The sequence below is a fragment of the Neopsephotus bourkii genome, unplaced genomic scaffold, assembly GCF_033783945.1.
Source record: "Neopsephotus bourkii isolate Nb327-2 ecotype Australia unplaced genomic scaffold, CSIRO-AGI_Nbou_v1 NB_1637, whole genome shotgun sequence".
Lineage (NCBI taxonomy): Eukaryota > Metazoa > Chordata > Aves > Psittaciformes > Psittacidae > Neopsephotus > Neopsephotus bourkii.
In genome coordinates this window covers 1,472,525-1,484,419 of record NW_026902112.1, presented here as the reverse complement: position 1 = coordinate 1,484,419, position 11,895 = coordinate 1,472,525, and the positions used below count along the sequence as shown (strand labels likewise).

The following is an 11,895-nucleotide window of genomic DNA, read 5'->3' as shown; positions in this document are numbered from 1 at the left end:
GTGACTGCTTTGTGCTTTTTTCAATGTAGAACGTGTTAACGGTTGGATTTGATGATCTTAACAGCCTTTTCCAGCCTAGCTGACTGATTCTACGATTCTGTGTTCAAGAACTGTCTGGAGAGGAAAACAAGGGGATTGGCAAGTGGAACATTGAAGGCAAAGAGAAGGAAATGTGACTGCCTGTATGAACTAGACTGCTGCTGTCCTCTGCATCTTAGGCCATTTTGCAGCAACCCATGACCTGCCTCTCCCTGCCCACCGCCACCCCCCACCCCACCCCCAGTGAAAAAGCAAACAAAATCTCCTTCTGAAAATGGGAAGGATCTTGTAGGTGATTTCCATGTCTACGGGTTCTTGACAAAATTAACTCTTTCTAAAAAAAAGCTTGAATCAGTTGTTTTCTGTAGGCAGTCACAAAGCTTGTAAGTAGTAAAAGCATCTACTCAGGGATGCATTGAGCTGTCACATACAGCACGTGTGTCTCGAGGACTCTTCTGCATGCACCATGCCAAGAAAGCCCCAGTGATTGTAAGAGCAGCAGATACACTACTTACATGCTCTGTGACTAGTGAAATTGCCGGAACTACAATATTGCCCAAGTATAACACAGAAGGCACAATTTAACCATTTCCAAAAGATACTCAGTAAAATGCCTCCCCTAACTATCACTTCAAGTAAGCAAAATTCATATTTGCCTCTATATTGGATTCAAAGGAAAAAAATTAAAGAGCTCTTGCTACAGCAAGGTTGAAAAAGCCTTATTTAAGCCCAACTTCTAATTTCGAAGGCAATGTTCTGAGGGAACATAGGAATGACAATAAAACCAATGATCCAACAGCATGAAAAGACGTAGCAATATTCCCTGCAGTGGTGGCTCAGGCTACAGTTCTAACTATCTGCAGTGATACAATTCACAACTGCACACAGCATTTACTACAAGTGTTGAAGACACGTTTTCCACTGTCACCACGTAATACAGACTAAAGAGGTTACAACGTCTCCATTTGGGGGGGTGATACTTCTCCTGCAGCATGAATAAATTAAGAAAGTTTCAGTGAAGACTAACCACTTGTTCCATGCACTGCAAAAAAAACAAACCACAGAATCATAGAATAGTTAGGGTTGGAAAAGACCTTAAGATCATCTAGTTCCAACCCCCCTGCCATGGGCAGGGACACCTCGCTCTAAACCATGTCAGCTCCAGGCTTTGTCCAACCTGGCCTTGACCACCACCAGGAATGGAGCATTCACAACTTCCCTGGGCAACCTATTCCAGTGCCTCACCACCCTAACAGTAAAGAACATATATTCAATCTAAACTTCCCCTGTTTCAAGTTTTAACCCATTGCCCCTTGTCCTGTCACTATGAGTCCCAAATGAAGAGTCCCTCCCCAGCATCCTCATGGGCCCCCTTCAGATACTGGAAGGCTGCTATGAGGTCTCCACGCAGCCTTCTCTTCTCCAGGCTGAACAGCCTCAACTTTTTCAGCCTGTCTTCATACGGGAGGCACTAAACAAAAAGATGTAGAGAAGCACAGAACTACAGTTGGCAAAGAACAGATTGTTGATTTTGCTGATTGGCACACCAGGGTGGACAGATCTCTATTCAGAGTTAGACTGAACCAGCAGCACCATCATCTTCTACTTCTGAGATGCTCATCAAAAGATGTTGGTAAAAACCAACACTGTGTATATACCAAAGGTAGGAGAGGCAGTCTTAAAGACACAAGACAGGCATTTTCTATGACCCCCACAACAGTAGTAGAGTAATCCCTTCTGTGGTATTAAATGGGAAGGCTACTGTTACCTCTTGTTTTGCTGTTCCTGTATTTACAATAGGACTACAAATCAGAGCACTGAGGTAAAACTGCCTGTATCTTCTGGACTATCCAGACATAACCAAAAGGCTTGAGGGAAAAAAAAAAAAAAAGCCCTCAAGAGAGGTTTTAACACAATTAAGACATCATCCACTCTGTCACTGCAGGCAGCTCTTTGCCTCCAGCCAACTCACTGCCTCACCTCCACTTACCTCAATTCCAGTCACCCTCTCTAATCCTGAAGGAAATTCCTGTTGTCCCCGTTACCCTTCACAGCCTGTGTTCAGCCTTCAAGCTTCCTGGTATCTTCCTCTTGACTTAGGGGCTTCCGGAACCATTCTGTGCATGTGTTTTGTCAAGAACAAAGCATATACTGTTCACAAAGTTCATGAAGCATCTTCCCCCAAACTTTATATGGAAATTTTGCCTACTGCTTTAATCCAATCCCCTCCCACCAGAAACCACCACCCCCAGTAAAGCAGCAAGAGCCACCACTAGTTCACCTAAAGTACAACACACACAAGATTACCTGTCCCTGCTCAGAAACATGCTGGAATTACATTTAGACCTGCAAACTTGGGCTACAGAATTGAGATGGACAGGGAGGTCTACCATTTGACTGCTGCAAGTTTTAGCCTGGAGCTAAACCATTATATTTGCATTACACATGCCTCAAGAGCACGTAAGTAGCAATGCATTTTATTCTACTTCTTGCCTTAAGCTAAGTGCATTGAACCCCAAGCAGTGATACAGTACCCACTGAATACAGGAATATGTTGTGTCAATCTGACCAAATATTCCCATGGTCTTTTTGTAAGTGAAAGTAGACAGAGGAACACCTTCTGTGTTCTCTTCAGTTAAGTAAGAACAACTTGACTGGCACAAAACGTTCTCAAATTACTTTTTCATTTCTATTTAAGAGATTTTTATCTAGGCTTTTCCCATTGCAAGTCTTTGCTAAGCGCTGTTAAGTGCTCTGAATGACATTTATAAAGCAAGGCTCGCCAGAAGACAAGAACCCAATTTTGTGACAAAGCCAACTGCTCAGACATTTCTTTTCCTTCTACATTTAGAAAGGAAGGAATGCCTTTCAGAGCATAAATAAAAAGCAGCAAAGCACTTATCCAGAAGAATGGAGTTCAAATTCCTGTTCCGCATAAAGTTACCTGCAATGTTAGCATCCCATATGGATGGCAAATGCTGTACATATTAAGTAACTAGCTACTCACAATTCTCTGAAGGGCAAGGGATTCCCCACTGAAGCTAACAAATCTTCACTGAAACATGCTGCAATATACCCTTTCACAAACTCTTCCAAGAAGCAGACATTGCTCAGTAAGAGTCAAGAGGTAAGGCACATACAAAACCCTTCCTAAATTCCATCTATCTCCTTTCGCCAGTACAATATTCCGTTCTGAAGGTCATCAAATTTGAGTTTTGGAAAACACGAATCAATTCTGACACTAAAAGCTATTCAAGAATAAATCACTGCCCAGCTTGCTGTATAGGATAATCATGATCTGAGCACATCAAGAAATAATCAGTTATGTCAAGACTGTGGTCACAGTCTACAGCTGTCCAGTATGATGAAGTTCATACCTATGGCAAATACCCAAAACCAAACTCTCTATTTAAAAGGATTTGTGAGATTTTAAACTGTTGGTACCTATCTACTGCACACGCATAGCAACAACAGTAGGAAAAAAAACCCACTGCACTTTGTCAGAACTGCTGCAAATCCTAGATTGTTAGTACTCAGAAAGCACTGAATACATCCTTTCTTCCTCCTCCTTAGTTCTCAATCATCATTTACATATATCTATTACTGTAACAGCTGCAGACTTCACTTGTCCTACTAAAACACCTGTTCTAATAGCCTTTGTATTTTACCAAGCTCATCCAATTCTCACTGCAGTAAAATAACATACCAAATACCAAGAAAACAGGCAGAATAACAAATAATCTGGAAAACCCTGCATCATTAGGAATGTAAGGAAAAGTAGTAAACTTAAAGCAGCATCCAACAGTTAGCAAGGAACAAAATGGCTTTCAGGCTGCTGCCAATATTTGCAATTCATGATATTTTGGACTATTTAGGTACTCTTAATTCCCAACAGACAGCAGCATATGGACTAGGCATGTTTACCACAACCTTGTGAGTTTATGTATCACTCAAAGAATGGCTGGGGTTGGAAGGGACCTCTGAAAGTCACCCTGTCCAACCCACCTGCTCAAGCAGGGTCACCTAGAGCTGGGTGCCCAGGACCATGAGACCAGTGACTTCTGATCATCTGCAAGCCCTTTCTGACCCATATCCAAGCAGTACAAGCATAGGCAGTATTATATTCTGAGTTCTTTTTCTGTAAATACTGTTATTTACAATTTGATCATGATGGAAAAAATGAAGGACTCATGGGCTCTTCTTTAAAATATAAAGCATTTCCAATGAAGTAACAACTTAAAGCAACTTCTTGCTATCTTTGATTTCAGGCAATTGCAATAGAACATGAAGGCAAAGGACCCACTTTTCTGTATACAGAGACTTACAGCCACAACTGACTTTCTCTCATCACATACAACTGCAGTTCAACCTATCGCTCAGGTGGAAGGACTCCAAAAGTGGAAACTCTGTGTCTGCATCAAGAATAGCAATCTCACCCTCCTCACTGAAAGCACATTTTGCTCCTATACATGCCAGCTTTTTAAGCTGTGTATTCACATCCTTACCTATATGCTTTAAGTGATTTCCCCATCAAACCCCAAGATTACTAAAAATAAAATGAAGCAGCTTCCATATAGAAAAAGTTATATTTACAGTTTTATTTAGCAGAGTTAAAGAGCAAACAATTTTAACACTGTTGTTGAAAAGTGTTTTCACCCAAAGTTGCCAAGATCTAATAAGTTATTGAACAGAAACCAGGTGTAAGGCAATAATCCTGACCAGTCATTAGAGATCACCCTATCCCCAAAGAGCAGAGCCGATAAAGGTGGTAGAAAATTTAGATTGATTGGCTTGACTTCCAAAAATCAGACAGAGATGATGAAAACAAGGTTCCACTCCTGAGTATGTCTTTAACATCTGCGGATGAAGGAGTTTCTAAAGCACGCAAAATGTAAAGACAATTCCTACTTCCAAGGGAACATTCAGTGCTTTGAATCCAAGAATGCTATGTCCATACAGTGGTCAGTACATGACTATGGCAACACATCGATGGTAAAAGATTAAAAACAGGATTAGAACTTCTTCCATTCCATGTCATCAGGAGGATTTACTTCTACCTTCCTTTTACCAACATCAGACCAGTTGGTGCTCAGAACTGTGCCTCCAGACTCCATCTGCAATATGAGAGAAAGCTTATTTAGTTTGCTAGAGAAATTCTAGCAATATAAAAGCCGCATTTCTTACAGCAGATGAACAAATTCTGAAGAAGCATAAAAAATTACACTTTGTGCAGCAGCAATTATAAAGGAATTCTGTGAAAAGACAGAGTAAAATTTGTCAAAGCCATCAGTCCATAATCTTCAGCCCAACAGTATTTTTACAGTACCGGACACAATAAGATGTCACTTCATTAACAACAAGCTTTAGAAGAGTCAAGTAATGTTCTTTCTTATGAGGAAGGAGCTAGACACAAACAATTAAGAGGAATTTGACCCTTTCACCCATAGCAAGTCTTCAAGCCCTGAGGCAAAAATTGTACTTCCTCTGACAACACTGACTGAAACAGAAAGACCAGTGATAAAGCCCAACCTTAGACTTAAAGAGTCATGTTCATTAATGTACAACTGTAGCTTTCAGTGAGACTTGTTATACCAGTATCTCCAAAAGAACCACTGCCATTCATTATAGGCCCAAGGTCTTGGTAGCTGGAAGTTTCCTGATTCATGTAAACTTAGTAAATTGTTGTCAAGTGCACAAAAGTTAACATGTTTCGTCAAAGAATGAAGACTTACAAATGATTTGTTCATGGCACGTTTCACTTCATCTGTACCATCTGAATAAATCTGCTGGAAGAGTTTATTTAAAGCAGCATCTCCTTCTAATTTCTCATTTTTCTCCTCTTCTTTGATTTCAACTACCAGTTTGTCCCAGTTCCTCGTATAGTGAGAGGATGATGGATATAAGTGCTGAGAATCTGAAAACAGAAGTGTCACTTAACTAAGGATTTTCTCACGACTTTTAGAGCAGCAGAGAACACACAGACACACATGTGTTTGATGAATCAGAGATGATAACGGACTATAAATCTGAAAATGCAAATTGATTCCTCCTCACTGATATAAGCACTGCAGTAGCAAAAAATAAAGAAAACTAAGGCTACAGCCTTAGTTCAGCAAAAGGTTCCTTTCAAGTGAACAGAGTTACATAATTTAGCAATCCGACAAAAAAAAAAGCTAGACAATTGCAACACAGATGAAGTCTCAAGTCAAAACAAGGCAGGAGACACTAGTGGACAGAGGGGAAAACCAAAAAAAACCCCAACCAGCAGCCTAGAGCCATAGGGAAATTTGATCTAAATTAAAAAAAATACCGAAATTATCAAATCAGGAAATTCAAACTCTCTCAGACTCTTAATCTGCCTTGAAAAACTCCAAGAGAGATGGAATACTTAAGCAAGTAATACTTAACTGGACATGAACCTATGGAAGCGAGTCCAAAGGAAGCCACGAAGATGCTCAGAAGGCTGGGGCACCTCTCCTATGAATAAAGGCTGAGAGTGTTGGGCTTGCTCAGCCTGGGGAGGAAAAAGCTCAAAGGCTCCACAGAGACCTTAAATCAGCTTTCCAGTACTGAAGGGGGCCTGTAAGAAAGCTGGACAGGGACTTTTGACAAGGGGGACAGGACAAGGGGGAATGGCTTCAAGCTGACAGAGAGGATGTTTAGATTAAACATCAGGAAGTTCTTCATTGTGAGGGTGGTGAGGCACTAGCACACGTTGCTCAAGAAAGTGGCAAATACCCCATCCCTGGCAGTGTCCAAGGCCTGGCTGGACAGGGCTTTGAGCAACCTGCCCATGGCAGAGGGCTGGCACTTGATTTTTAAGGTCACTTCCAACTCAAACTATTCTACAATTTAACCAACAGTAGAGGCATAATAATGCACAGAACAGCAAAACAGTGACCAAAACAGACAGCCAAACAGGTAAGACCAAAGGAATTAATGACAAGCATATAACCTTAACAATCCATCAGATTAATAGAAGTTATGACTAAATTTAATATTAATGTTATAGTAACACCCTGCAGATCTTCTCTGTCAGTTCTTGGCAGCAAAAACAAGACTATTAGGCCTTCCATTGTAAATACGAAGTTGTTTTTTAACAATATTTAACATAAAAGGTATTACTAATAACTGCAAGTAACTTAATACATGTAAACCATTTAATATTTAAACTTCCAGAGAACAAACCTGGTGTAAATCGCTTTAATTTAGGAGAATCTCCCTGGCCTTCCAGCTTCTCCCATCTTACAGCCTCTGGCTTCTTCATTTTTATCTCAACCTACAAAACAAAAGACAACGAACAAATTAATCCAGATGGCAAACACTTCTGCCAAAGAGTTTCAAAGTAATTGGATCCTGTAGCAGCAAGAAAATGAATGCATTTGCTTTCAGAAACACAGTCTACAACATGAAGCCTATTTACCTCCCTTACAAGACAAAGTTACGTGACTTCAAGCCACATGTCAGCTAAGCTTTAACATGGCTGCACAGCTCCTATGTCCGACTTTTACCCTTTTATTTATTTCTGCATATTTCTTCGGCTTACTGTTCATTTGATTCTTTTGGTAAATTATGGCATCCCAAAAGTCATCAGTCCCAATGTCTCTACACTGCCAAGCACCAAGGTATTATCTTTGAAGCATCCCTTTCTTGCCAGTTAGCTCTAATAATTAAATGGCACTTTAAAGGACTACAAAATACAGCTTTATCTAGGTATAATATTTACATTTCATCCACCAAAAACATTTTGGTTTTTGAGGTGTGCTACACAAACCAGAGAAACACCCTGGCACTGTGCAGATCTTCCCACTTGAGAAATTCACAAGCTGTATTCATTTGGTTCAATGAACAAACACTGCTATGGAGAGCTGTCTAGCATTCACTGACAAAACCGGCAATTAAAAATGGATATGGTTGCAATTATCATAGAAGAAACAATATGAAGTATGTCATGCCCTAGTCACAACTACACATATCCTTTTACACAACCATACTGAAATGTTTTTTTCATCATTAACCTTATCTTTTTGGTTACAGGGTTATAAAATTGGAAAACAATGCCTATGAAACAAGGGCTGTCTAATGTCACTACAAATGACATATTCACTTAAGAAAGTGTCACAAAGTTCATATAATGCTATTAATTAACTAAAACCAGTGCTTGCCAAACTTCAGCAATTCCTCACTGGTGAACAGCTCAGCAGAAGCAAGTTCTTAGTTCTGCCTAAAGCCACTATAACCTGGGGATCCCTGCAGACCCAAGAACAAAGGCACCACTGTACAAGCTAACCCTGGAGATCCTAACAGCAAGCTCCTCACACAGCATCATGCTGATCTGAAATCTGAAATTCATTTAATCCATTCTTCAAATCAGTCACTGGTAAGCAGCCTGAAATACCTTACAAAATTAAGCACATGAGCTCATTTAAGTTTCAAAGCTTCCATGTTTGCAGTCATGCTGCATTTTAAGAATCAGAATATTCAATTATGGTTGCTCTGTTGTTTGGTTTTTTTTTTTATTTTCTCCTTAGGAAGCTACCATTTCCCTAGACAAATTCAAATACCTGTTTTTCCACCACTAATTTCTACTGTGAACAACAGAAAGTTTAAGACTTGCAGCACAAAATACCCTTCAAAGTAGGGAGAGTTTCAACAAATTTGTAAATCCAGCACCCACACGTATTTGACTTCCCACTCCCTGCTGGATTCCCAAGCTTTTTAGCAACTTTTCAAGTCACAAATTAAGCATCAGAGTCTCAGCTTTTAAAACAGTGAAAGTTGCAGGACCAAAGATAATCAAATAAAACTAAAATACTGGATTAATCTAGTTGCTCAACCTCCTGTGCCTAAAGAAGGCCAATATTCCAGAGTTCAATACTGCGATCTGTAAGGACCCAGAGAGAGGTTTCTGTTGGAACTCTGCACACGCAGCATTCAAACTGTGCCAGTAATTGGCCTCCAGTAAAACAAAAGAAGTCAGCAAAACTTCCACTGGACTTTTCTAATAACAATGTGGAAACTACCACCCTGAAGTTCATTTTTGAACACCTACACTCATAAATCTAATGCTCTGTGATTAACTTACGGAAGCAAAAAATATTTGTGTATCTACATATGAGACAAACAAGTCATTCCATGAGCGCCAGAACCAGTAGGTTTTCTTCTTTCAATGGATTTGGATCTCATGAGCGAAACATTTTAGTTAATTAGCTACTTACAAAGGCACTAATTAGTTGCAAGCAAAACGTAAGTATTCATTTAAAACAACCTGTCTCTCCTCTGCTTATGTAACTCTTCTCAACCCGAGGTAACTGTATTGTCAACTCAGTTCCATAATTCAGTTGAGGAGGCCTTAAAATTAAGGTTTTATACTCTGCTTATTAGTGTATCCCCACATTTAAAAACAGGAAGAGAGTAACGATACTGAGGCTGCTCAGTACTATACCTCTTCCATTTCTGTTCCACTTGTTTCTTCCTTTGCTATCTCCTCTTACACTTCAGGATTTTCACCAATATCTTTCAATACCTTACATACAGACTATTTAATAACATCGAGAATGACCTCTAATGCAATATAATGCCTGATGTGAGCTACTCCTGAACACAGACTTTCTTCTTCTCAGAATAAAACCCTCCGCAAAGAACCCTTATAAAGACCTTTGGGTATTCACAGTACTCTGCTCACACATAAAAAGAAGAAAAAAAGGAAGATCCTTACATTTGGTGCTCCAGAGATCCCCCTCTCCTTTTTTTAATCCGCTAATTCTTACACTTTCCTCTCTGGAACTGTACTACATGACAAACATCCCTAAGGAAAAGGAAATGCTGCAAACTAATTGCCAGTGTAAGATGCAGATTTCTTAAATCTAAACCATTCCACCCCTGCCGAGCTAGAAGCATAGAGGCTGAAGAACTGAGACAGAATGTATTTATGACACGATTCAACCTCTACTCCATATACTCCATCCACTTCAACTGAAGTTACTCATTAGGCAAAGTGGCAGGCAGGAGCAAAACTAAGGAAATCATTAGCTTCATACCATTATATAACCACACTTTCAAAAATATAAAGCTCTCCAATTCTGCTTGTGAAGGTGCAAATTTCGTCAACTTGAGAGCTTTATTTGATCTAAGGAGAAATAACTTTGCCAGTCCCAATTACATGCACAAACGGCAATAAATGCATTTTAATGAACATTTTAAAGCAGACACGGATAGCTATCACACGGCAAAGCTCCATCTCAGTACGGACATTTGTGTTCTATTTGACACACCAAGTACTGTCAGCTTTTTCCTCTCCTTTGAAAAAAAATACAGTACTCAGGCAAGAGAAATACATCAACACTTTGCCAGCTACTTTGATTTAACATTTATATTTCATAAAACATATGCCTGTGTGCCTCATGACAATTTCAGAATAAAAGACAGGAAAATTTCATTGCAAATTAAGTGGTTTGCATGCCACTTAAGGACAAGCCTAATGCCTCAGCCTCTCCTTGTAGCTCATGTTGTGTAGGCACCTGACTACCTCAGTAGCTCTCCATTAGGATTTCCTCCACTACATTAGAGCCCTTCCTGCATTGGGTAGCCCAAAAAATGGACACAGTACTCCAGACGTATGAGAAGTTCCAAAGCAGAAATAATCCACTTTCTGTTATAATTTTAAAATTCCTGGTATTTGGGGTTCAAAGTGAGCAAAGCAAAAGGGAAAAGAAACATGGCATTTTGATGGAGTAATTAATGCACTACTTGTTTAAAATAATAACTTGAGAGAAACTTGTACCCCTCTGAGAAGAGGGTCAAATGGGGGATTCACCATGTAGAAGAAATCCCATCCACAGTGAAAGGATATAAACAAGTTTCTATTGACAGAATTTTCACAGAATCATAGAATGGTTTGGGTTGGAAAGGACCTTAAAGCTCATCTAGTTCCAACCCCCCTACCATAGGCAGGGACACTTTCCACTAGAGCAAGTTGCTCAAAGCCCCATCCAACCATAAAAGTGATCAATTTTTTTAAAACCTATCAGACATTTAGATAAGTCTGTTTACAGCTTAATCCAAGCACTAGCTATGAGAAAAGACGCCAGAGTTACAACCAGAAGCTATTCTAAACTGTTTCATCAGTAGTGTAAGAACACAACACCTGACTTTAAAATGATTGGCATAAAAAAGCATTTAATCCAGTTTTAAGACATATTTTCACCCTTCGCTACAAATAAACACAATGTTAGCTAGCCAACATTCATTTTCTAGGTAGAAGCTTACAGTTAAAAAGCCCAAACCTCTGATGAACTAGATTTCACTTGAAGTTACGTTCTGGGACAGACACTGGCAGTTTAACTGAGAAACATTAAAAGAGAAAGAATTTCTATCTTCTTCCCTAGAAGAAGATTCTGATGTACACTGACAAGTTAAAAGATATCTTTTTCCTGATTTCTGTGTTTTATTATTTTACAGTCCATGCTAAGGGGGAGTTCACTTACCACTGGCAAATTTGTGTCAAGCTCTGATCAGATGGATGAAGGAAATCAGAACTGGCAAAGCTTAAGCAGTAGTTCAGCCATTATTTTTAAGATTCATCAAACCCAACCTTTTAAATTCTGATGTTTTGCTATACCAATCACACAAAAAAGAAAATTCAGGGTTTCCAATCAACTACTTATTTACTGTACTCACTGCCTTGTCTTAGTTGCACACTTTAAGTGTTTTGAATTGTTATTTTGCAATCACGTATTTTGTTACCTAAATTCAAGGGTAGGACAAAGTAGCACTACCTTCTAAAAATGTATGAGCTATTCAAACTTACTTCTAAGATCATATGCACACACAGTCCTGGTACCCTAGTTATTCAAA

The 11,895-nt window shown here is 39.4% G+C and overlaps 1 protein-coding gene across 1 annotated transcript in view; it reads right to left on the bottom strand.

Moving 5' to 3' along the window:
• Nucleotides 1-4,622: 4,622 nt before the first annotated feature.
• The window catches only part of SUGT1 (SGT1 homolog, MIS12 kinetochore complex assembly cochaperone), a 28,138-nt gene continuing 20,865 nt past the window's right edge, over nt 4,623-11,895 (bottom strand). The window contains exons 11-13 of the mRNA XM_061374286.1: nt 7,228-7,318; nt 5,772-5,953; nt 4,623-5,153 (exon numbers count right to left, since the gene is read on the bottom strand). Of these exons, the coding sequence (XP_061230270.1) occupies nt 5,052-5,153; nt 5,772-5,953; nt 7,228-7,318 (375 nt within the window). The 3' untranslated portion in view covers nt 4,623-5,051. The remainder of the gene's footprint in view (nt 5,154-5,771; nt 5,954-7,227; nt 7,319-11,895) is intronic.